The sequence below is a fragment of the Camellia sinensis genome, chromosome 15, assembly GCF_055761805.1.
Source record: "Camellia sinensis isolate YWXY chromosome 15, ASM5576180v1, whole genome shotgun sequence".
Taxonomy (NCBI): domain Eukaryota; kingdom Viridiplantae; phylum Streptophyta; class Magnoliopsida; order Ericales; family Theaceae; genus Camellia; species Camellia sinensis.
The window spans coordinates 113,547,377-113,575,206 of record NC_138975.1 but is presented as its reverse complement, the minus strand read 5'-3'; the positions used below and the strand labels follow the sequence as shown (position 1 = coordinate 113,575,206).

Below are 27,830 nucleotides of genomic sequence, written 5' to 3'. Positions count from 1 at the left end.
CTCCGGGCGTCGGGAATTGATTCGACGCTGCCACTCTACCAACGTAATCATTTTCCGCTTTCTGCTTTTGAAGTCGAGAAGAGTGAAGATGAGGACGACGCCGTATAAAAATACTATGTAATTGTGTAATTGTTGCCTGATTGAATAAAACGCCCTATTTTAAATGTTTCATTGTAATCTGCATTCGACACACAAGTGTTTGCATATGTTTTCATTGTATAAACATTGTCTGGCTCAAGTAGTCATTTAATTCCGAACAGTTACATGCCGGCTTGTAATGATCGCTCCGCCAATTAGGACGTGGAATGGCTATGGCCAACATCTATCGGCATCCGTCTTTTCGAGTTCAATATTAATGACGTTGCTTCGGGGTCACCGCAAGGATTAAAAATAGATTGCCTCAGACTTTTTGCCCTAGTAATTTCACTTACTATGTTCAGACTTACTTTAAAACAACTTTGTTGCATGGGGCAGACAAATGTGAATGTCAAGTGGAATTTTCTTCAACAGCAGAAGAGAGGCTCAAACCTTGGCTGAGCTTGACACTGCAATGAATCGCAGCAAGGAACCCACCCGTGCGAGGGGTGGGGCGTTCAAAGAATGGGAAGAACGTCGACCTCTAAGTCATCGAAGCAGATCACCCCGAAGGAAGAAAAAGGCCGACGTAGTGCTACAACCGTTGAATTTTACTGTTTTCATGGGGAATTCCTTTCTTGTCCTGGATCTTGGCTTTGACATTGTCTACGGTGTCAAGGCTCTCGACCTTGAGGATGATTGTCGCGCCGGTGTGAACATTGTGGATTCAAGCGCCGTCAGCTTGAAGAATTTTGAGCTACGGACGCTCTCCGAGCAGCGAGCGTCGATCCAGCGCTGCCGCTGTGCCTTCACGACCACTTCCCCTCTTTCACCTTCGAAATTTGAGAAGGGTGAGGATGAAGTTGACGCCGTATGAAAGTAGACTTTGTAATGCTCGAACGCGAATTGCGTTTTTGTAATTATTGTTTAATCGAATAAAATGTTTTATCTTAAAAGTTTGTATCTCATTGTGAATTTTTTTTAAGCATCTTATTTCGAGTGTTGGCATGTTTTGTTTCGTTTATGTCGTTGCGCCGGCTCGAGTTACGTTTCCCTGCTCTGTTGTGCACTGAGGGCTCTCCGAATATGGAATGTTATTCGGTTTTTGGAAACTTTATTGACCCAACGACGCTATGCGCCGAGGGGGCTCCGAATCCGGAGGCTTTATCGGGCCAACGGAGTTTTTGTGCCGAGGGGGCTCTGAATTCGGAGGCTTTACTAGGTCGATCATGATATCCACGAAGGGCGCTCTGAATCTGGAGGCTTTATCGGCCAATTATGAAATCCACGAAGGGCGCACCAAATCCGGAGGCTTTATCGGCCCAACGGCGTCATGCGCCAAGAGGGCTCAAAATTCGGAGGCTTTACTTGGCCGATCGTGATATCCACGAAGGGCACTCTGAATCTAGAGGCTTTATCAGCTAATCATGATATCCACAAAGGGCCCTCCGAATCCAGAGGGTTTACTTGGCCGATCGTGATATCCACGAAGGGCGCTCCGAATCCGGAGGCTTTATCGGCCAATCGTGATATCCACGAAGGGCATTCCGAATCCGGAGACTTTTTCGGCCAATCGTGATATCCATGAAGGGTGCTCCGAATCCGGAGGCTTTATTGGCCAATCATGATATCCACGAAGGGCGCTCCGAATCCGGAGGCTTTATCGACCCAACGGTGTCATGCGCCAAGGGGGCTCCAAATCCGGAGGCTTTACTTGGCCGATCGTGATATCCACGAAGGGAGCTCCGAATCCGGAGGCTTTACTTGGCCGATCGTGATATCTACGAAGGGCGCTCCGAATTCGGAGGTTTTTTCAGCCAATCGTGATATCCATGAAGGGCGCTCCGAATCCGGAGGCTTTATCGGCCAATCGTGATATCCACGAAGGGCGCTCTGAATTCGGAGGCTTTATCGGCCCAACGGCGTCATGCGCCAAGGGGATTCAAAATCCGAGGGCTTTACTTGGCCGATCGTGATATCCACGAAGGGTGCTCTAAATCTGGAGGCTTTACTTGGCCGATCGTGATATCCACGAAGGGCGCTCTGAATCCGAAGGCTTTATCGGCCAATCGTGATATCCACGAAGGGTGCTCCGAATCCGGAGGCTTTTCGACCCAACGACGTCATGCGCTGAGGGGGCTTTTAGGTCGGAATGTCCCTTTTTAATTAGATTTTGTAGGGGATGAGATTATATTTGCCCAATAAAAATCCTTGCATTACAAAGGAGGAATATGTACATGGAGAATCATTCTAGAACTGAGATCATTCCCCACAAGTCGGGTTTAATGACAATTCTTCGAGTTCCAGGGCTGTAACATGTTTCTGAGCCAATATGGAATCCTTCCGATGATGGCTGTGTCAGTCAAGGATGTTTCGATTCGGTATTTCGGGAGGGAGACAGAATGCTGGTGCGGAGTGCCGGGAACCACGGATTTGCTCAATACCGTGCTGGGAAGGAAAACGCAGCAGCTGATGGTAGGTGCTAGGCACGGCTTGGATAGCATGCAACCAAGTTCGCCCCATGATGAGATTATACGGCGATAGGAGCTTGATGACCAAGAATTCTACATCCGTCGTTCGGGAGCCGGCTCGAACGGGTAGTGTGATCTTCCCCAACGGATACTCTGGATTCGCGTTGAAGCCAAACAATGGATGGGGAGCCGGAGACAAGTCTGATTGATTGAAACCGAGTTTGACAAAGGTTTCGTAATACATAACCTCCAAAATGCTCCCTTGGTCTATGAAGACGCGTTCAACGACGAATCGATTTACGTGTAGCTCAATGACCAAAGGATCACTATGGGGAAGTGTTACGCTGATAAGATCAGAATCGTTGAAGACAATACTTGGAGCTTCATGGGCCTGCTTCGATGGTGTGCGTTGACTCTGGGGGGCTTGAATTGCGTGTACGACAAGTGGCGTTGGAAGGTCGTATATCATATGAATGATGCCGAGCGGAGGTGAATCTTGCCGAAGGGCAACAGTTTTGATTGCGTTCTTTCGTACGTGTTGCTGAGGCCGACCATCTTGCACCAATTCCTCAAGGTGGTCTTTCAGAGCATAGCAGCTGTCCGTATCATGACCGTGATCTTTGTGGTATTCACACCGTCTGTCCTGTCTTCTCGTGTCGGGAGGTCCCACCATTTTGGATGGCCATTTAAAAAACAAAAAATGTTGGATTTGGGACATAACCAAGCTGATTGAATCTGACAGCTCTGTATATTTCTTGTCGGCGCGCTTTGTGCGCCTATTATCAACTTGCAGTTGCTAATTTGTTCGATGTGGGCACTGATCACTTGGTCGGCGAGAATCTCGTTTCTTATCTCGTTTAGTCCGCTGGCGTGGTTCAGAGCTCTGAGGAGGTACGAAACTTATTGGCTGGGCAATTTCAGGGGGGGCCGTTTTGGTGGTACTGTGTCCGGCTTTAACTCGCAAAGTGTCATCTTCTACTTTGCAGTATTCTTTTACTTTCTTCATCAACCCCCAGACTATTTTGGGGGGTTTTCTGGTCAAGGAACTGCGGAGGGCGCTATCCGGGTGTAGTCCCATTTTGAAGGCGGTGATGGCCATGGAGTCATTGCAAGCATCATCTATAAGATTAAAGCATTCCCAATATCGTGCTGAATATGCTCTTAGTGTCTCTCCTGGCAGGATTTGCATTGCCTAGAGAGAGTCGGCTTGTTTCGGCTGGACCTCGTTTGTGATGAATCTGGCCCTGAAAGACTTCTGTAATTGGTGAAAGGTTTTGATCGAAGCCGGCTCCAGTTTGTAATACCACCTAACAGCCAGTGGTCCCAAATTGCTGGGGAATACTCGCCACATGAGGGCTTCGTCATCTGCATGCAATGTCATGGCTTGCTTATAGTAGCGGATATGATCAATGGGGTCTGACTTGCCATCATAGAGAGTGAATGACGGAGCTTTAAACTTTTTGGACAAGATTGCCCTTGCGATCCGTCACACAAAAGGATCATGCTGGTCCTCGTCATCTGAGCCGTTTCTTCTGCGCTTATGCCTTACGCGTAGGCTCTCTTTAGAGGAGCTAGAAGTTGTAGGTCGTCCTTTCTTTTTAGGCTTCGGAGATAGTGAGTTGGAGTCGCTATCAGTGTCTTGTTGCCGGGCTTGAGGTCGTCGACCACTTACTTTCAGAGGTCATTCCGGGTCTTGGCGCATGGCTTGTTTGGACTTTGCCACCTCCAGTGCCAAATCCTGAGGGAGACAATCGTTCTCAGCGATCATGTTCTCCAACTGCTACTCGTTTTGCTTTGCCTGCTCCATGATCGCCTGCATTGCGTCGTGTTCTGGAGTTGAAGGTGAACCGAAGTTCAAAGCGCGTCTTACTGGATTAGGCTTCGCTTCGTGCGTGTTTGTTGGAGTGAAGTTGTCTATCTGTGTGGTGTCATCAGCGACTATTAGAGGGTCCTCCGTCGCGTCCGCCAGGGATGTGCTTGAGTATTCCCATAGACGGCGCCAGTTGTGGGGAAGTGGTTTTTGGAAATGCTCTTCTGATCCTAGGAGACGCTCGTGATCCACCGATAGTCACCTGAAATGAATTAAACACTCCGATCGGGGGTGCCGGAATTAGCACTCCGACAGACAAGTCAGTCTCTCGTTTTAGATTACTTGTATTCTAAGTTAAACACCACAATTATCACATACCTTTCTTAGTCTGCTATTCCTTTATTTATACTCGTTCCTTGGGCCTCGGGGCCATGTCCAGTTTTCGCTCATTATGCTCATATTTACTCGGTTCCATCGCTCAATACCTATTCGGCCTATCTACCCTTTATATTCGGTATCCTGATGGTTTTGGATAGAGCCAGGCAATTCCTGTCTGTTAAAGTATGCCTCCTTTAGAATCCGGCTCCCACATTACACTTCACCCAAGCCAACCATTTATACAAAATAACCAATATTTATGTTAAAGCTCATAGAAATGAGTAGATTATCTCTACCTCAAGAAGAGATGATGAGCCAAGCAAGAGATGAACTCCAAAGATGTCCAAACCCACTTCTACTCGGATGAAAATGGAGATCTTGAAGAGCTCTAACTTTTTAATGAAGACCCAAAGGTTGGAAATCACTAGATCTAGGTCAAATGTAGAGAGAGAGAGAGAGAGTATTTTAGAGAGAAAGGCTCTCAACTTAGGGTTTTGGAAAGTTTTAGAGAGAGAAAGGACAGAAAAAGTGATTTAAAAAGTCACTTTCGCAATCTGATATACGTACAGTCCGCTCGAGCGGAGAGTTTGACGCTCGAGCGGAGAGTTTGACGCTCGAGCGTTAGACACATAAGTTCGACCCGCTCGAGCGCAATAAAGGCCGTTGAGCACCAAGGCACAACAGCAAAGTAATACCCGCCTGAGCACAATAGTACCCGCTCGAGCGTAGAATACACATTTCCAGTATTTTACAGATTTTAGACAGTCGCTCGAGTGCCAGAGGGGCCGCTCGATCTCAGACCTGCTCGAGCGTGAAAAACACTTCTGCAGTATTTTTGCAGATGCACAAAGTACTGAGTGAATGCAAAACCCCACTCGAGCACAAGAAGACTCGCTCGAGCGGAAAACCAAAATTCTGGGCAACAAGGTTTTAGACCAACAACCAACTAACTTGTTCTGAACAAGCCCAACACATTTCAAAAACTCAAATTCAAAGGGTAGGAAAAGGAAAAGACAAAGACAACAACCTTAAACCACAAGACCCAAGTCCGAATCACCATAAAGGTCGAGTTAGAAACCGGGATCGCTATATTCCATACATGAGTTTTCTTTGTGTTTGTGTTCAAAGTATGAGACGTGTCATGCTACGAGAGACTGATTGTGTTGCTACTATAGTTTAGAGCAAACGACTCGTGCTACTTGGGATGATTCGTGTCTGTACGTTGAATGCAACAATTTTCTTAATCAATGTTTCAAACTTGTAGTTGTGAAATATTGGGTAGTTCAAACCAGATTGCAATTGTGCCGATGTTAAGTCTTATTTGTGTGGTTAGTGGTGAATTTTTTGCCCTAAGATTTTTCCAAAAATCAATATCTTAAACCCTATGTTTATTTGTCAATTTAATTTCTCAATTTCATTTAATTCTCACTTAGTCATAATATCCCTCAATCTTTTTATCAAAATTAATTTGAGAATTTAACAGTTAAATTTGTTTAATTTCCCGTTTGTCCCTTTAGATCGATACTTGGACTTACCGTTATTCTAAGGAATTTGGTATAGTTAAATGTTTATTTTTGGTGTGTGAAACGACCTATCAAATTTTGGCACCATTGTTGGGGTTTGAACCCGGGTCACTCGCTTGATACGCGGGAATACTCACCACTATAGTTTAGTGTTTATTTATTTTACTAATATGACACAATTCGTTAAATTAAGAGACAAAATCAAACAAATTGAAACAATATAGACTAAATTGACACATCATATAAACTACATGTATTATTGTAGCTCGACTTTCTTTGCGCCCCCCCCTTTTGGAGAGGCGCGAATTGGGTCCTACAGTTCAGACTCCTGTCACGGTTCTGAATCTAGTCTCACAAAGTGTAATGTGAAAACTGATAAATCACCAAAGAGTCTAATCCGGAAAATCATTTTGGAAAATTGATTTTCAATCAAATAATGCCAAAATTGAACTGCTTTGCCAGATTATAGAGTCGCCACCTAAATATTTTATTTTGGGGAAATTTAGGAAACCCTGACTCGTGCCAAAGGCCACGTGTCCGTCATCAACAAAGTTGTCTCGGCTCGGGAACTTGGGTATAAGAGGGGAAGGTCCTGAAATGAGCACCCCCGCTCGCCTGATCAAAGATCGGCCTCTACTATCATGATATGTTGTTTTATAAACATTATGTGTTCTTATTCTGATTTATTTAGCTAACTTTACTACGTGATGCACACAACATACAAGTATAGACTAAATCGCAAGAATTGGAACGAAACAATTCATGTTTATTTTTCGAAAATGGTTCGGAATTGCCACCCTCAAGTGGGCTAAAGTGCAGATTTGCCATCAAACATGATGGGCTTAAAACATGATTTGCCACTTCGCAAAGTAGGCTTAAAACTCTCATTCGTCGAATTGTTCCAATTCAAGTAATAAAGCCTTCATCCATAGGCATTCATGCAGTTTAGCATTTAAGCAAATAGCCTCATGGCAAGCATGCTATCATGGCAACACTCACACTTATGCAAGGATGCTAAAGCGTGAAACTTACTGAGTACTCCAAGCCAAAACAAAAACTAGTTAGAAAGAATGTATGATCCCAACTATACAAGATGCCTAATGCAACACATGCAATAATGCAACTAAGATAGGCTCGGCTACCTAGTCATGGTATTTGGAACACTTTGATAACATGCTTTAGAACACGTATTCAAGCAAGTGTATTGAAATTGTGATGCAGTTTGAATGATGCGCCGAGCTCGGTGCATGCAAGACAAATGAATGAATGCAAACATGCAAGCATAAGGTATGCTGATTGAAAATGCTCCTACCCTAACCTAACCATCAAAAGCGGTTAAGTAAAAGGGAGAAAGACGTGAGGTTGGAAGACATGCACACACACACACGCACACTTATTATAATATTGCGCCCTCACGAAGGAGGGTCCGAATTACAAATCAACTATTCTAGCTAATTAATTACAACACAATTGAAATAAATTAACTAACTATTCTAAGCTAGCTAAAATATTACAACATGAATTAATTAGCTAAGCACATTAACTAATTAATTATAAAACCGGTAAATTAGCTACAAATGACTAATAAAGCAATTTAAATAGACTCGAGGAATGAGGGAAGCATGCATGCTTGGTTGCCTTCTTCCTGAAAATCCATTGCCTTGCCACCGGTTGCCTCTGTTTGCACTCGCAGTGATCGTTAAACATCATACAAACTTCCAGATGGCCTCTGCTCCAACACATGAACACATTGGACAATCCTTAAATTGGTGGCCGGTCGGCTACCTCACCTGGCCGGCCGGCCAGTGCAAGTGGTCGGTCGGCTACTGCAAGTGGCAGGCCGGCCACCCATTTTTCCAAACTTCTGTTTTTGCTGCAACAGAGAACAACAGAGGCAAAGCAATGTATTTTTCGAGAAATGTAAGTACTGACACCCTCCTTATCATTTCTCAAGCTCAAAGGAGTGTGGCACTTAGCTCTCAAGCCATCAATAAAGCATTTTCAATGCGTGATAGCCAAAGAACCAAGCTTGTACAATGTTAATGAATGCACAAACAAGACTCGAAGAGCCTCCACCATATCATGCATGATCAAGAGTGTTGGCGACCAAGAAACGTGGCACGTTTCATCACTTTGAGTATGAAACATCCCACATTTCTTGTGTTTGGATTAACGTCCGATCCAAACACATGCAATGCAACACTAATGCTTATCTTGCTCATGTTTTGCTTGATTCATTCTTGTTTACACATTTTAAATTACCAAGTCATTCTCTAACTGGTTAAGTCCAATGTGAAAGTCCTCTAATGTGAGAGTGATCAACCAAAGGAAGGTTTAAGACATGAGAGAGATCATGCCTTTGGTTAGTAGAAGCCTCCGAACGAGGGTTAAAACCATTGAGCATAGGTCTCCATCTCAAGCTTAAATGCAACCTTAAGGCCAACCAAACCTCAAAAAAATTTGAAAAGTGAAGAAATGTGGGAGGTGGCAGACATTTCAGTGCTGGAAATGGCATGACAAACAAGACTACCACATGCAAGCAACACATGCACAGCATGTTCGAAAGCTAAAAGCATTGAAACTAGTGAAGGACACAACACTAGAGGTATGCAATACAATGCTCAAATGACCAAACCAGCTCAAAATAGAGCTACATCAAGTTAAAACAGTGGCCTAAACATGCTGAAACTTAAGCACAAAAGGTAAGAAAAACATGCTCGCATGTTGGCTCTCAAACAAGACACAAAGCACAACTCTCAAAAGTAATGAAAGAGTGGAATACGTGAGAGTGTGACAATGATATATGCTCTGAAATTACATGCTAAATGATGCTATGGCATGCAAACAACCCAAGCAAAGCATGCTAAAGGCTTTAAAACACAAAGCTAGTAAGGGCATTACACTATAGCCATGCAAGGCAAAGCATATATGACCAAGACCACTCAAAATAGAGGTAAAGCATGTTAAAATATTAGCGAAAATGTGCTGGAATCAAGCTAACACATGCTAGAATGATGGGCTAACTCATTAGGCATACTAGGCTAGTAAGCAAGATTACACTACAAGTGCAAGATGCAAGCAACAAGTGACCCAATCAGCCAAAAGCAAAGTTTAAACAGGTTAAAATAGAGCCTAAAACATGCTTGAATTAAGCCAAGAAAAACCACAAAAACATGCTACTTTGTAATGCTAACTAGGCATGGCATAGAGAGACAAGGAGGGGAGGCCACCCCCTCCTATTTTGGACCTCTAAACCAACTTTTTACCACTGATATTCCCCTAAAATTCAGTGGTTAAAAGGCCAAGAAAAATTTGTTCCAAAAGCTTTGAAAGATGGCTCAAAAGGCTTTACAAGCCAAGGAGCAAAATAGGGGGAAACACCCCCTAACCAAACAAGGCTTAAACAACCATTTTTAAACCTTAAAATCAGAGTTTTTTATGGTTAAAAAACCAGGTCAAAATAGCCCAAAGAGACGGCCAAGCACTTAATTAAAACAAAGCTTGAGAGAGGTAAATCCTTACCCTTGAAGAACAGTAGCAAATCAGTCCACATTCTGAGCCAAAACCAAACTTTAGACCTCAAATAGGGCTTCCAAGGACCTCAGCTCCAATATGAAGGTATTTGACTAAGGGTCTCTTTGCAAATTTGTAGAAAAAACTCAATTTCAAGCACAATATATATATGGAGAGAGAGAGAATTCTAGAGAGAGAGGGTAAAATTTTGCTCACAAAATTTTCTAACCCCTTAAATGGAGGAGACACCTCCCCTCATATAGAAAATGCAAGCCAAAGCTTGCTTGAATCCCTCCATACACGTGTATGGAGGGTGCATTCAATGATCAACAGCTGGCACAGAAAATATCTGAAAAAAGGAGGAAAATGGCCGTAGGCCACTTCAGGTGGCCGGCCGGCCACCTTTTCTAACCGACTGACCACTTCAAGTGGCCGGTCAGGGGAACAAGTGGCTGTTGAGTGCCAAAAGTGGCCGGCAATGCTCCCCTCCTAGGCTAGGGACACCAAGGTTTGGTTCAAAAACAAGCACAAGACCAAGAGGGCTTAGAGGCGCAAAGACAAGGCGCTTAGCCGAGACCTTCGGACACTCAAAACGAGCACAAACATGCGCAATCATCGAGTGCACAAACGATGACGTCAAAGTCTTGAGGTCGGTCAAAAATGGGGTGTCTACAACTATTAACATAATTTATCCTTAAAAAAATTAACTTTATTTATTTTTCTACATTTACCTTGGCCCCTTTAAATAAATTTTCTGGTTTCATCCCCACATTTATAATCTATAAATGCAAACAAAACCTAAAATTACATAATCAACATGAATCTTACCTTCAAATCTAAGATCAATACACTAAACACAGGGACAGAGGTATAGAGGGACTAGGGGGTCATGTGCCTCCCTCGAATTTTGGATTTTATTTGTTTATTTATTTTTTTACAAACATAAAAAAATATTTGAAATACAAAATTTACAAAAATATTATTTAGAGTAAAATGTCAATGACATTTTTAAAATTATGAGAACAATAATAGTAGTTTTGAATGAGAATGAAGAGATTACGATAAGTTATATTATTATCTGTGAAAATTTCAATGTAATGGTGATATCTATCATTACTGCTTTACAAACAAAATTAATCTCAATAAAAATATGAAATTTATTGGATTGTTAGTTACATTTGACATGTGGGGTTCATCCTCCATAGAAACCCTAACCAAAACACTTAAACACCTTGATTTCCTTGCAAATCCTTGGGTCTATATCATCATCTTCCTTTAATCTTAAAGATCAATCTTGGGCTTCTTTTGGTGAAGGAGAAATTGAAGCTTTCTCCATCTTGAAGTTAGGGTTTCATCTCCATTGCTTCATCAAACATTGAGGTAAGGGCATTCTTGAGTTATATATACATGTTTTGCACGATATATGTTGATTTTATTGCTTCTCTTGAATTTATTTTGAGAGTTTGGTTGTTGGCTCAAGGATGATGAGATTTCTCAAAATGAGGGTTTAAACTTTAAATGTTCTAAGTTGGTTCTTGAAGCCTTTTACCTATAATTTAAGAAAGATGATTTTGAGGAACTCTTACATGAAAATGGGAGGTGTTTTGGTTTGAGAAAGAACCCTAGACATTGGGGTTATTTAGAAAATATGATGAAAACTATGAAATTCTTCTTTTCTTGTGTTTAAATAAGCCAATGAGTGTGGATTTCACAATGTGATGTAAAGAAATGATAATTTCTTGATATAAAATAGTTGAGGACTTATTTTAAAACTATTGTTGAATGCATGAGATGATTTAAGTGTAGGATGATATTTGTTGTGCACTATGGATTGTGAGAATTGTAAACATTGGGAATGAATGTTTGAAAACATTACATGTAGTCTTGATAAGACTATATTGTTAAGAATTATGAAAAGTGAAATTGTGGCTAAGAGTAGATAACATATGGTTATCTTGGGGAAGAGCATTGAAAAGAGGTAATGGGAAATGTGATTGTTGATATTATTGTAGAGATTTTGAAAATGGAGAAATGTTATGAGATATGGAAAAGCATTGCATTGCATATTCATTCAATTATTATTTTTGTATTGTGACTTTCGATTGAAGATATTTATTACATGAAAGAAAATGATGTTGTGATAAGAACTATGGAAATGTGGTATGGGGTAAATACATGGTAAGTCCGGATAGGGGGTGTAGTTGAACTTGATAAGTTGGCCTAAGTGTCTTTGGTGAAAGACCAGAAAGCAGCGCGGATAGGTGTCAAGCCTTCCGGTTAATACCGGTAAAAATGACAGTTTGGGTAGTACTCGTAGAGTCTACTTGCAGACACCAGCCTAGGGATTACCAGTGTCGTATTTACCGCCCCTATTGATTTAAAATTGGAAGTGTTGAAATGTGTTGAGATTGCAAATTTTTATTCAAAGATGGAAATCTTCAAGTAGAGCATGAAATGAAACTTCCTAAAAGAGCATGGCATGGCATTAGCATTTACATTTTGTTGAAAGTTTGCGTAACTGCATATACTTTGTGAAAATTCTCTATTGGGCTTTATGGTCACCCCTGTGGGATTTGGTGTAGGTAAAGATGTGGTGATTTCGCCGAACTGAGGGCGTCGATATTTTTGTGAAGAGTAAATAGCTCTCTCTTTTGTTGTAATTTTTGTAAAGCCAATGGCTAACATGTAAGGATCCGAGAGACCATTTTGTGTAACCGGACTATTGCCTTGGAAGATGTAAGCCCTTAAGGGCATTTTTATTGTTTTGAGATTAGATGCCTCACATGCTATAGATTCATGTGATTCTTCTATCGTTGAATGTATATCCGCACGTGAACTTTTGTATAAACTCTCTCATTGATTATGTAAAGGTAGAAGGTTTATTGTTATGGTCTAGTGAATGTTAATTAATGTGGGTAGTTCATGTTGGATTATTTTCGGGGCGTTACACTCCATGTGTTTCCTTATTATTGATTAGTGATATCACATATCAATAATGACGTTGTATTATTATTATATTGAATTTTACTCAAATTTTGTATAAAAAAAATTACTTTATCATTATATAATTTATTTTAAAAATTATATCCATGACTTTTTTTTATGTTGTCTATGATACACTAGATACAAATAATAGTAATTTTTTTTTATTTTTTTTTTTATTTTTATTTTTTTTATCTTTCTTGAAGACAATCGTAAGAATATATGTGAAATATTTTTGTAAAAAAATTTAATGTTATAATTAATAAGTATTTGTCTAATTTAATTTTCTAACTCCGCCATGAACAAAACTTACTAATGTTTGTACATAACATGAATAGAGTTGATTACGTAAGGTATCTCACTAATCATAAATATTAAGAAACAAATTTTGACTGGATAAATGTTTTATATGTCTCATCAAAGTAATTTTCGTAATTTGTTCCCAGAAATTAATAATAGCCAAACAGAGAGCTTTTCTTAATGACATTGTTAGAAAAATTGAGATCCATACATTCCATCCATATTTTACAACGTGAATTGGCACGCTTTCATGAGCATAATGGCTTCGCACCCCCTTTCTCATTTTTTGCATGATTCACACAAGAAGAAAACAAAAGAAAGGAACTAAAGTTTTTTCTATAAGTGCTAAAAAATCTTTTAAATTATCTAAATTTATTATTGCCATCTTAATTTCAAACTTGTGTGACCTAATTTTTTAGAAAACTCAAATTTAAAAAATGACAAAGAATAATATTATAACAACCAAATTTTTACATAAAAAATAATTATTACTCAATGTGACACCTATAAGTTATATCTATACATCTTACAATATGTGAAAGATGTGATTCATTATAACAATGTATTAATAAGACATTAGAAGAAAAAAAATAGTACAAGCATTTTAATCATCACATTAGCTTTATTAATTATGTATAATAATAATAATATCAAAATGATCGCATATTTATATCTTATTTTGTTTACGATTTCATTTGTTAATATTGCATTGATCAAAGAGATAATTATCAATCATATTCAGTGTGTTTGGTTTTAATTTTCTGAATTCAATTGTTTGAAAATTAAATTTTTTGTTTTTCCTATTCTTTTATTTTTAGTTAATATTTTTAAAATGTTAAGTAATTTTTTAAAAAATTTGTAGATGTACCTTAGATATATCCAAAAAGTAAAATATTTGTAAAAAAATATTTTAAAAAATTAATAAATACACAAGAATACGAAAAATATAATTTTTGTATTTTTTAATATTTTTGGTATTTAACGATTTTTTTATAATTTTTTGTTTCACAAATATTATACTTTTTAAGTGTATTTATGTTATGGGTATTTAAAAATAAAATAAAAAAAAACTGATTGAGGTTTGTGAAATATTAGATAGACAAATGTGTTCATTTTAGTATGACTCTGTTTGGAACAACTAAAAAAGACATATTTTCATAGTTTTTTTTTTTTTTTTTTTTTTTGTCTTTAGTAATTTTTTTTTTTCAAATCTATCTAGTTTAGAATAATCTAAAAATCTAAAAAAAGTATATTAAAAATTTTACTAAAAATTTAAAAATGAAAGTCAAGTTTTATATTTTTTATTATTTCAGATTTGTCTAATCTAACAGAATCTAAAAGTTACAAGTTTTTAATTTTTTTTTGAAAGAATTCATTGAAGTGAAAAAAGTTAACAAAAATTTGCCAAATCCACTCTAAAATAAGAATCAAATAGCCCGTTTAGAAATTGACTATTTAAACTTTTTTTTTTTTCAATATTTCACAAAAAGATATAAATAAAATAATAAAATTGATGTGATAATTTTTAATAAATTTTTAACTATTTCATCTCATTCCCAAACAAGAGGCTGTGAGTTGTATAATATCAAGCATATAAATGAGGGATTTTTATTGATAAATCCCATTTAGAAGTGTTCTAACTCAAGAAGTCCATGAAGCCATTTTTTAACCCACTTAGTCCCATGTATTTATATTTTTATTTCATAAAGTCATTTTTCTTGATTTACATTATTTTCTTAAACTCTTATGCCCTTATATTTAATATTGATATTTAATGCTGGGGAAGGAGAGAAGGGAAATGATCAAAGTATAGGAAATTTCATACATAAATTAAATAACATTGATGTTATCATTTTATATTATTATATAATGTGAATATATTTTTAATTGACAACACATTAAAAATAATATGAACATTCTCTCTTATCTGATGTGAATGTTCACAACACCTTTTCAAAAAATTCTCTCTCATCTAATGTAGTGATGTGAACGTTCACAGCATATGAACCTTATTATTTTTAATTGACAACACATTAAAAATAATGTGAACATTCTCTCTCATTTGATGTGAACGTTCACAGCACATTTTCAAAAAATTCTCTTTCATCTAATGTAGTGATATGAACGTTCACAACATGTTATATTTTTAATTGACAACACATTCTTATTCACAACATGTAGTGATGTAAACATTCACAACATGTGAACATTTTCTCTCATCTATAACTTAAAATGCAGACATCTGGGTATTCTTCTGTTAATTACCAGTGCAAGCTTCCAATTATTTGTCTACAAGCGGTGCGTCGAACAAAGAAAGTTTTAGGAGAGACCACAGAAAGAACCATCAGTACAAAGCAAGACTTGGATCATTTGGGTTGGTTGTCCATTTGGTACCCACTGAAACACCCTTGCTTACCCGCATGGAAAAAGCAATGTGAGGCACATCATCTCTGGAGAACAGAGATTCAGAGAATTAGACAGACTGCAATTGTAGGCTTTCTTTTGAGCACATGGTGTACAGCTTGGATGAGTAGCAGAGTTACACCCAAAAGCAACAACGTTATACCATTCTTACATACTTTTTATATACGTTATAGATTCAAACACGTAGCATTTAACTTGCAATTCTCTCTCTTTACCTTGTCCCCCACTCCCATTCCAAAGCATAAAAAAAAAATTTGGGAGGGGGGGGTTGTTAAATATAAAGAAGCAAATTAAAAAATGAAATATCATTCAAATAATACCATTTAGTAAAGCTGTTGGGATTCTTAAAAGCATCCAAGTTCTCTCTAGGAAGAGAATGAAAGTATATGCTAACTCAAAAAAGAAAAGTTACTAAGAAGCAATCAATTATGTGGAGAGTATGCAAAAACTACATGGAGAATAAGAGTTTTCAACCAGAATCAAGTACGTTTGTGTTACAATGAGAGTATAAACTTACCATTGCATGGACACCAAAAATTGTGCAATCATATTGAAAAATCTAGAACTCCCCTAGATGTTGATTTGTGATTATGTATCAATTTTAAGCAGTATATAACAATCCAAATCAAACAATCAAGACAAATCGACACAACGATTTTACGTGGAAAAACCACAATTGGAGCGCCTCCAATTGTGATAAAAAAAAAAAAACCACGGGCAAAAGCCACAAAACAATCCACTAAAAAGACATAAAGGAATTACACAAGTATACTCTCAATTACCTAGCGAATCCACGCCCGAATTGAACCAACCCCTATGTGCCTCTTTTAGCCTCGTCTTCACCTCGGAATTGTCTTGACAATGAGCCACTCCAGAATCCACCAAAGCTTCAAGCTCAAACTCTTTAGAATCCACCGAAGAACAACTCTCTCTTTTATGTAGAATGAACAAACAATCCTTTGATGTAAACTCTTTAAACCATGAGTTGAATACTCAATAAAACATCAAAGAAAACTAGCAAAATAGCCCCAGATATAAACCCTAATATTCAAGAAGAAGATCTGGAGAAGTAACTCTAGATTTGGACTGAAACACATATTTATAGAAAACTGTCCCGCGATCTCCGCTCGAGCGCCGGAATGGCCGCTCGAGCGTAGAAAATTCTGCTTGAGTGGGAAAAAACAAAACCCAGTGTTTTTACAGGCGATCAAACTTCTGGAACCATACATTCTCTGCTCGAGCGGAGGAATGTCCGCTCGAGCGGACAGGCAATTTTGAATGCATTTTTGCATTTTGTCTACTCGATCCCTATCATAGTCAGCAAAGTGGCAATCTTGAAAGAATAAACATCACAAACTTCTCTGCAAGGCGCAATTCGAGTTGGATTCGCATCTAAAAACTCATGCCCTCACTGAAATAAAAATAAAATAAAATTACCACTCAAAAGAGTTTTGTTAAACAGGATTATCAAGAATAAAAACCTAACACATATGTTTAAAGATTATATCTATATATCACGGGAAACACTGGAATAAAGGTAAAGCCAAATTTTTGTACCGTTTGCACCCAGATAAAGGCACTACTACTAACTATACTGAAGAGGTATCATAAGTCAATAAATTTGTCTGAGAATTTTGGAGATTACATTGATAAATAAGTGTAAATTTATGGGTTTTAGGAATTCATTACAATGAAACTATCTAACAACCAACTAAAGTTGGACAAATGTTCATTGAAAATTTTAAAAATATTGTTTTGAATCTCTTTCAACCACCAAAATAGTGGAAATATAAGGTAAATATAAAGGAGAAATATTAAATTTTTTTTTTTCCCTTTTACTTCATCACGCAACTAAGAATTGACTCTTTAACCATTTTATGTTTTTTCAAAACCATATTTACAAAATTAGGGATTTTTTTTGCACTTTATTCCCAAACCATTTGCACGAAGCTGGGAGGTGGGGGTGGGAATGGGAGTGGGGGAGTGAGGGCCCTATAGAAGAGTTTAAAGTTGGGAGCAAAGACCCTGTTAGGTTTTTATTCTTGACAACCCCGTTTGACAAAACTCCTTTAAATTGTATTTGCTTTCGCACTTTTTATTTTAGTGAGGCTATGAGTTTTAAGATGCGAATCCAACCCGAATTATGCCTTGCAGAGAAGTTTGTGATGTTAATGCTTTTAAGATTGCCACTTCGCTGATTATGACGGGGATCGAGCTGCCCAGTCAGCTCGCGGAGGTCCAGGGGGCAGCGCCCAGGCAGAGTCGAGGGGCAGCGCCCCTGAAGCAAAATGCAAAATTGCAGTCCACCCTTGCTCGCTCGAGCGAAGGAGTTCTCGCTCAAGCGAAGGCTGCGTCTGTGTAAAAACCTGAAAGAGATGAATGTACGCTCGAGCGAAGGGTGCGTGGCTCGAGCGAAGCTACTTATGGAAAACATGCGTTTTTGGTTCCTCGCTCGAGCGTGAGAGTCTTCGCTCGAGCGAGCTTCACAGTCCCAAATTTCTATAAGTATTTGTTTCAGTCCAAAACTAGGATTACTTCTTTAGATCTTCTTTTTGGATATGAAGGTTTATATTTGGGGATATTTTGCTAGTTTTCGTTGATGTTTGGTTGAGTATTCAACTCATGGGTTAAGAAGAATACATCAAAGGTTTGTTTGTTCATTCTATACAAAAGATAAAGTTGTTCTTCGGTGGATTTTGAAGAATTTGAGCTTGAAGCTTTGGTGGATTCTGGAGTGGCTCATCGTCAAGACAATTCCGAAGTGAAGACGGGGTTGGAAAAGGCACATAGGGGTTGGTTCAATTCGGGCGTGGATTCGCTAGGTAATTGAGAGTATACCTGTGTAATTCCTTTATATCTTCTTAGTGGATTGTTTTGTGGCTGTTGCCCGTGGTTTTTTTTATCACAATTGGAGGTGCTCCAATTGTGGTTTTTCCATGTTAAAATCGTTGTGTCGATTTGTCTTGATTGTTTGATTGGGATTGTTTTATTGCTTTAAATTGATACATAATCACAAATCAATATCTAGCGGATTTCTAGATTTTTCAATTGGTATCAGAGCGGGTCATTCTATTTTTTTAAAAAAAAATCTTTTAGAACAAGATCCTGTTTGATTTATGATAATAGATTCAATTCGTGAGGGAAATTCTATGGTTCGACCACCCCTACTTGACGGATCCAATTATTCGTTTTGGAAAGCTCGAATGAGATCATTTTTAAAATCTATTAATGAAAAAGCTTGGCAATCTGTCATGTATGGGTGGACTGAACCGACGATTACAGTTGATGGAGTAACTTTTCCCAAACCAATTGATAAGTGGGACACAATTGATTACCAAAATAGTAGCTGGAATAGTAAAGCTATCAATTCTCTCTTTTTCCCTATCACACCTAAAGAGTTTAGTCGAATTTGCAATTGTGAAGTCGCAAAAGAGGCTTGGGATATCTTACAAACTATTCATGAGGGCACTCCTTCTGTGAAACGCTCAAAACCTCAAAGGCTCACATCTAGTTTCGAAAACCTTTCAATGAAAGATAGTGAGACCTTTGATGAATTTTATGCGAAGTTGAGTGACACTGTAAATTCCAGCTTCAATTTAGGTGAAAAAATACCAGAATCCAAAGTTGTAGGAAAATTTTTGAGATCCTTGCCCGATCGGTTCCAACCAAAAGTTATTGCTATTGAGGAGGCTCAAGATGTTGACAACCTCAAGCTGGATCACTTGGTTGGAAATCTCCAAACTTATGAGGCACATAGGAATTTCAAAAAGAAACAAAAAGATGCTATTGCTTTTAGTAGTGCTCATAGAGTTGGAGAGGATTCTGATGAGGATTGTGAGATAGATTCCAAGATTACGGCTGCTTTTGTTAAACAATTTAAAAAATCTTTTTTGAAAAAGAATCCTAATCTTTTGGAATCTACTCATACTCATAAATCTAAAGGCAAAGATAAACTCAAAATTAATTATATAGCCAAGAAGGAGAAAGGAAAGATACAAGGGAACTCTGAAAGAGTCCAATGCTATGAATGCCAAGGATTTGGCCACTTTGCTTCAAAATGCCCCACTCGTTTAAAGAAGAAGAAAGCCCTCGCCATCACTTGGGATGATGAATCAGAATCTGGTGAAGATGAAAGTGACAACGAAGATCAAGGCGAAGAGGGACATAAACAATTCCTTACTTTCATGGCGGCTTCCAAAACTGAAGGACGAATAGAGTATTCGAAGAGGTCGGTTGAGAATGCCACTAATGATGAATCGTCGGAGAGTGATGATGAAGAGCTTGAGCAAGCTTATGAAAAGTTATACAAGGAATCTCTTAACTTATCCAAAATGAATGACAAACTCACTATGAAACTCAAAGCATGTGAAAGTGAGATGTCAAACTAAAGGAGGAGATTTCCGAGGCTAGGATTGATGCCATCAAGATAGCTAATGATCGACAAGCTCTTTGTGCAAAACTCTTGACTTGTGATTGTAGACGTCCCCGCGAACGCCCCGGGAGGGTGAGTCCCGTTCTGTTCATTTTGGGGTCACTACAGCTCGGACTCGATTTGTGTCACGGTTCTTAATCTGAACCAAAGAGTCCAAATCTGGCAAATCATTTTGAGAAATAGATTTTTGAAAAGAAGTGCCAAACATGGACTGCTTTGCCAGATACAGAGTCGCCACCTAAATATTTTTTATGGGGGAATTTAGGAAACCCTGACTCGGTGCCAAAGGCCACATGTCCGTCATCACCAGAGTTGCCTCGGCTCGGGAGCTAGGGTACGATTGGGGAAGGTCAGCTATGAGCACCCTCTCTCGCCCAATCTGAAGATCGGCCTCTACTAACCGTGATATCCGTTTTTGAAAACATTATGTGTTCTTAAACTATTTATTAGCCTAGAATTACTATGTTATGCGCACAGCAAACAAGTATAGACTAGATTGCCTAATTTGGAAAGAAACATTGCATATCCGTTTGTCTCAGAAAAATGTTTTGGAATTTGCTACTCGCAAGTAGGCTAAAACTCAGATTTCAACGAGTGTTTCCAACTCAAGCAACCCAACCTTCACCCATAGGCATTCAAACAGTTTATCACATAAGCATCTAGCCACATGGTAAACATGCTGTCATAATAGCATTCACACGCATGCGGTATGCTAGAGCATAAATACTTACATCGTACTCCGTGCCAAAACAATAAACCAGTTAGCAAACATGCGTGATCCTAGTTCATGTTAAATTGACTAATGCAGCACATACAGGATGCAATTAGATAGGCTCGGCTAACCTAAACATGGTATGTGAAATGCAACCAATTGATGCACGTATTCAATTTGGAATTGAAGTACAAATACAGTTAGCATGATGTACCGAGCCCGGTGCATGCGTAGCATAAGGTATGCTAATCTAAACATGCCCTAATCTACCATCATAAACAGGTAAATAAAAGGGAAGAAAGAAATGGGGGTTGGAAGGCATTCACACACTCACCCACACTTATTACAGATTCGCCCTCGCTCGGAGGGACCAAAAGAATAATACAGATAATTAACCTACAAGCTAATTACATATTATAAATTGCCTAATTAGCTAACAAACTAACTAAGCTAGGAGAAACAGTAAACCGCCCCGGGAAGAGAGCTCGATGCAATGCGTGCTCGGGTCTTGCTCGGAAGTGCACCACCATGCATAGGTTGCCTCTGTTTTCCTTGATGTACTCCTCTGGAAGCTGCCAAAACCTCAAGATTTCTTCTCTGGATACTGGAGAATGCCATCGGCTGGGTAGAATGCCCACCGGCAGTGGTATGTGATCACCGGCCATTGGTGAAGCTATCGGCAGAGAGGGGATTGCCGGTCGGCACTTAGCACTGCCGGTCGGCAGAAAGCTCCTGCAGAATCTGCAATTGACAGCAACAGAGGGCAAGGCAGAGCATGGCAATGCAATTCAAGGCATATATGCACCAATCATGTCCCTTATCATGTTAATGACTCAAAGGGACATGCTCCTTGGTTCTCAGACTATCAATCGCGCATTTCCATGCGTGATGGCCCAAAGGACCAAGTGTGCACGTTTTGATGTCAAATGCAATGCAAACCAACAAACCAATGGGACTCGACCTCCATCATGACTTGGTCAAGAGGTAGAGCATGCATGCCAATGCAATGCAATCCTAATCATGCGAGCTAGCATGCAACATAGCAATGTAATGCGAGTGATGTACACTAGGCACACCAACTATGCAAACAAGCAAACAAGCATGCAAGGCATGAGATAATGCCACCAACAAGTATGCAAGGCATAATGTGGGTGTTTAAGCAAGTAAACAAACATGTGACTTCATTCAATCATGCAAGTTCAATTATTCAACAACTCACCAATATGCTACAACATACAAGGAGTACATGCAACAAACAAAAAGATGGATTTAAACATGATTTGGGCAGCTCTAATAAGGCCCAAAACCGTGGCCGAAGTGACCAAAATAAAGGACCAAATACACATGCACACATGCACATGATTAAGGGCCAACACTTAGGCACAAAAGGGGGACTCTCAAGCACACTTGAAGGAGGCATAATGTGGGCTAATGGCATGCAAGATAAACATTGAAAATCATGTTAAGATGGTGCCAAACCAAGCAAACAAAATAGACTAAGCATGCAATAAATGGCCCAAGTACTTGGAGCAAGTCAAAGGGGCTTGAACCATGACCAAGCCAACCAAGCCTCACAAGGCTAAGAGGACTTAAAATAGGTTCAAGGCAGACCTAGACCATGCAAAGGGGACCCCCTAGATGGCATCTAAGTGGCTCAAATTCAAAGGCATGTACAATGGCCAAAACATAGAACATGCTACACAAGCCTTCAAAGCATTAAAGAGGTGTCCAAGGCAAGCATACAAGCATGTCAAAGGGACTGAAATTATATGAAAAATGGTCCCTACCCACTAAATTAAGGCAAGGATGCATGCTATACGTTCACACACTTAAGGCCAACAAGCCAAAAATGCAAAGGGGCTATATAATGCACGCCATGGCTGACCCAAACAACTATGGACAGACCTCTAGCATGGTAAAATAAGCATAGAAGCTTCACAAAACTAGACCTAAAACAAGCTTGAACAAAGGTTTATAACCTAAGGCATGTTAAGGCAATAAAGTGGCATTACAAGGTAGGTATGCTAAGCATGCATGGTGTACCAAAACCAACAATAAACAGAGGCATATTATGATATAATAGGCACAAAAAATAGATAAGGCATGGTCAACATGAAGCTTAGCTAGATGCTCCCTCAAGAGGCCAAAAATGGTCCATTTTAAGGACAATAAGGAGAGGGGGTGGCCCTCTCCTTCTTGGGACCTCATGGCACCATCCTCACCTCTGAAATCCCTCAAGATTTCAGTGGTGAGGAGGCCCAAACACCAAGGTCTCGGAGCTTACACAAAATAGCACAAAATGAGGCCTCTCAAGGCTTAGGAGGGGTCAAACAACCTCCAACAACAAAACACCCTAAATAAACTATTTAGAGGGCCTAAAAACAGAACTTCTTTGTGTTATACACCAAGCTCAAAAATAGTTTTAAGATAGGTAAAAATACAATGCAAAAATAGGGAATAAATGGACTAGTTTCTTACCCTTGAAGACCCTTTCAACAATGGTGGACCAGCAGCCTCTTTTAGGTTGAAACCAGCTCCAAAACCTCAAAAACAACCTCTTAGAACCTCACTAGCTAAGGGAAGGTGAAACACTATGTGTTTGTGTGCAATAGTAAGACACAAACACACTTTAACACACACAAGGGTAAAAAGAGAGAGGTATAGAGATAGAATGTGTATCAATCCTAACCCTAGAACTCAAAACCCTAATATGGCTGCCTAAAATCTCCAAAGTGTCTAACCCTCAAGCAAGGGAGAGAAGGGCCCCTCTTTATAGAGCTTCTTGTCTTGTAAAGCTTACAAGACAAGCTTCTAAAGAGAGAGATCCCTCCATACACGTGTATGGAGGAGAGCCAAATGCAAGACAGCCGTAATAAAATATCTGCAAAAGCAGATGAACAGTAGTCGGCTGCCCAAAAATGCCATTTTGGCAAAAGGGAGTGCCGACCGGCAACAAAGAATGCCGACCGGCAATATATATTGCCGATGGTAGCAAAACACCAGCCGGTGGCCTCTGGCCATGGCCGGCGATGTGTGGGGATGCCTCACAAGGCATTCCCTGCCCCTCCAAGGCAAAACACAAGTGTTTGGTGCAAAACCAGACACTAAACAGTCAAGTTCGGAGATCCTGAGGCGAGGCGCGTAGCCGAGACCTCCGGGAATTCCAAACGAACACAAACATGGATGATCACCGGGTGTTCAAACGGTGACGTCCAAGTCTTGAGGATGGTCAAAAATGGGGTGTCTACAGTGATTCAGAGAGGAATGAGCTATAGCAAATCTATGCAACATATGAAAAAAAAATTGAAACTCTCGAGATGTCTCAAGTTGCTTTGAAAGAACTAATGATCAAGAAAGAGGAAGAACTTAAGTGTGCTATGGCTACCATTGGTCTTTCGAGCAGAGGATCAAAGACTTTGGACAATATCATTGGGTCTCAACAAATTTGTTCTGACAAGAGTGGCATTGGCTTTGGTGGTAAGAAAGAGCAAAAACAAAGTGCTTCCACATCTCATGATACAAGAACTCAAGGAAATGGAGAACAAAAAATTCAACATGAGGATGGACTTCTCAAACTTCCTAGAGTTGGTAAGGCCAAAGAAAAGAAGGTACACTCTGTTTTTATTTGTCATCATTGTGGTATGCATGGTCATATTCACCCTTATTGTTATAAGTTGCATGTGATAGTGTCTCATAGAGATGGAAGAAATTCCAACATCTCGTGGGGTAGGAGACAGTTCATTGGTAGTAATGAGGTTAAAGGTCATATTAGACCTCATTATTTTGATTTGCTTGAGACCAGACATGGAGCGAGTTTGTATTTGCCTAGACCTAGAAATAGGAAGTTGGAAACCATGTCGAGACAGGCTCCCATTGAAAGCAAAGGGAACCACAACGTCAAGACACCATCCAAGAACCGCAATTCTCACAACTTTCTTCATACTAAAGCGGTTTGGGTGCAAAAACTTGACTTGTGTTAATTTGTTTATTTGTTTTAGTTTTTGGGTTTCTGTGTGTTTTTTTTAATGAGAAAAAAAAATGTCTGCTTATTCGTTTTCTGACATGTTTGTTTTTTGTCTTGCTTTGGTTAAGAAAAAAATGAAAAAAGATTTTCTTAGTATGGTTTTGCAAGCTTGAAATTTTTGAGTGGTCCTTGGTGCATATTGGAATTGATGAGAATATCCATTAAATGTTAATATGTTTGTGCTTTTTGTGGTCATTACTTATTTTGGAATGTGTGTTCTTTGATTAGTATGTCTCATTCTGTATACACTCTTGGATTAGCAAATTATGGAGTCTTCCGCCTTAGTGATTATTTTTTTTTCTATGGACTTCTGGCATTGTATCTTTTGCTTTTCTAGAGGAATTGACCTATACTAGCATATCATAGGTGATGTTGAGTCTCTTAAACCACCTTCCATCTTTTTGCATCTCCACGGCTTTCCCCCTCTATTCTTTGTAGTCCAGCCATGAGGAAAAGGCTACCTCAGAGTCACCAACCAGGCCATCCTTATTATCTCCATGCTTCTCTGGTTCGGTTTCCATACTCTTGAGCTTGTCAGCCGCCAATGAGTGTGAAAAAGAAAGAAAAAATGTGCAAAAGAAATAAAAGAAAAAGATGTGAAAAAAAAATGATTCATTGATTAAGGGGGAGCCTCCGCTTTTACTCACCAAATACCCCTTGATTCCTAGTGGTTTGACTTTCCTTTGTTGTGCTTAGATTCTCTAGTCGGAGGTCTAGCTTTCCGATCACTGCTAGGATTTAAATCTTGTGTTTGTCGAACTTCAAGAGTCACACACACACTTTTATCATGGGATCTATGCTTTTCACATAATGCATCACTTTCTTTCATGAGGAATCTCCTATAGATTGTGCATATTGTTGTTTCAAGTAATTGTGTTTCTTGGATAATCTTGTGTGTTCTAAGGTACAAATCTGAGATTTCTTGCTTGCTCGCCCATATTATTTTTTGTCGTTTTCTTCTTGTTCACTGTTTTCAGTGTTTGTGGTTGCTTTTAGTGAGGGGGAGTTTGGTTTATTGTTATCATGTCATTGCTTGTGTGTTTTATGCTTTTACTTTAAGTTGTTTGAGCTTTCTTCGTCAAATGTTGTCAGGTGCATGTGTCTTAGTTTTCAGGTTTTCATGCTGCATGTTCTTAAAATCGCCAAGTCGCATCTATTCATGTTTTCCATCTCATGCTTCAAAATAATCTTGTCATATGTTTATTTCTTTTTCATATACTCTTGTGGCACTAATAGTTGTTTTGGAGATTGTGGCACTAATAGTTGTTTTGCAGCTCATGACCATGAGAAAGAAGTTTGCGTTTGTTGGCTGTAATCGGTTGGGGTGATTAAGATTTTCTATGTTAGGTGTGTTTTGTCACGGCATTGCCAAAGGGGGAGATTGTTAGGTTTTTATTCTTGGCAACCCCGTTTGACAAAACTCCTTTAAGTTGTATTTGCTTTCGCACTTTTTATTTCAGTCAGGCTATGAGTTTTAAGATGTGAATCCAACCCGAATTATGCCTTGTAGAGAAGATAGTGATGTCAATGCTTTTAAGATTGCCACTTCGCTGATTATGATGGGGATCGAGCTGCTGGTCAGCTCGCGGGGGTCCAGGGGCCAGCACCCCTTGGTAGGTCCAGGGCAGCGCCCAGGCGGAGTCGAGGGGCAGCGCCCCCAAAGAAAAATGCAAAATTGCATTCAAAGTTGCTGTCCGCCCTTGCTCGCTCGAGCGAAGGAGTTCTCGCTCGAGCGAAGGCTACGTCTGTGTAAAAACCTAAAAGTGATGAATGTACGCTCGAGCGAAGGGTGCGTGGCTCGAGCGAAGCCACTTATGGAAAACACGCGTTTTTGGTTCCTCGCTCGAGCGAGCTTCGTAGTCCCAGATTTCTATAAGTATTTGTTTCAGTCCAAAACTAGGATTACTTCATTAGATCTTTTTTTGAACATTAAGGTTTATATCTGGGGATATTTTGCTAGTTTTCTTTGATGCTTGATTGAGTATTCAACTCATGGGTTAAGAAGAATACATCAAAGGTTTGTTTGTTTATTCTACACAAAAGAGAGAGTTGTTCTTCGGTAGATTCTGAAGAATTCGAGCTTGAAGCTTTGGTGGATTCTGGAGTGGCTCATCATCAAGACAATTCCGAGGTGAAGACGGGGTTGGAAAAGGCACATAGGGGTTGGTTCAATTCGGGCGTGGATTCGCTAGGTAATTGAGAGTATACCTGTGTAATTCCTTTATATCTTCTTAGTGGATTGTTTTGTGGCTGTTGCCCGTGGTTTTTTTTATTACAATTGGAGGTGCTCCAATTGTGGTTTTTCCACATTAAAATCGTTGTGTCGATTTGTCTTGATTGTTTGATTGGGATTGTTTTATTGCTTTAAATTGATACATAATCACAAATCAATATCTAGCGGATTTTTAGATTTTTCAGACCCTATAAGAGTTTCCTGCTATTAAGCCTCAAATTACATGAAAGCACGGTTACTAAATTTCCTCATTTTGAAATTAGATTTGGAGAAGAAGTCTGCTAATAATTGAAGTGCAGAGAAAGCATGGTTGCTGGCCACACTTTTTTATTAGAAACGTGGTTAGTAATCATGTTTTCACTAGAGTTTGAATATATTTCACCAGAGTTTGAATATAAATAGGAACCTAAAACACATGGTTACTAAACATACTTTCAAGAAAACATATTTAGCAACTAAATTTTCACATACGAAGTAAGTTCAATATACCCCTAACTTTTTAAATATGTTTAAAAAACACATAAAATGGTTAAAGAACCCTAAGAATTTGTTGATGATTTCAAGAAAAATTCAATTAGAGTGGTTAATAATGCACGTAAGTATGATGGTACTAGGTTATGTAGCTCTTTTACATGGATCAAGCCCTGTGGCAATGTTTGTCTAGATCTTGAGGAAAATCATGGCCCAAACAGCTATTACATTGAAGTATAGTTTACTATAGTATATTAACTAACATTTAATGAGAAAAACTTAAAAATGCCATCCATCAATTAAAAACAAACATATTAAACGAGTAAGAGGTTAACACACTTCATAAACTAGACTCTTTCAAGCACAAAGCTTTCTACTTGAAATTTCCTAATTCAGTACATCAATTCTACTTTTTGGGTTTTGCTAAGTAAAAATGATAAGGGTTAAATCCCAATTATGGTTTTTGCTTAGGGCATTTTATC

The 27,830-nt window shown here is 39.1% G+C and overlaps 1 protein-coding gene across 1 annotated transcript; it reads right to left on the bottom strand.

Annotated features, from left to right (window-relative positions):
• Window positions 1-2,433: 2,433 nt before the first annotated feature.
• On the bottom strand, window positions 2,434-3,219 carry LOC145813210 (uncharacterized). Its single transcript, XM_082908491.1, has one exon. The coding sequence runs from the start codon at window positions 3,217-3,219 to the stop codon at window positions 2,434-2,436; it is 786 nt and encodes a 261-aa protein (XP_082764617.1).
• Window positions 3,220-27,830: the final 24,611 nt, after the last annotated feature.

Bases quoted from the DNA above. Each gene is read 5' to 3' on its own strand.
- LOC145813210 (XM_082908491.1), bottom strand. From the start codon at position 3,219: ATGGTGGGACCTCCCGACACGAGAAGACAGGACAGACGGTGTGAATAC.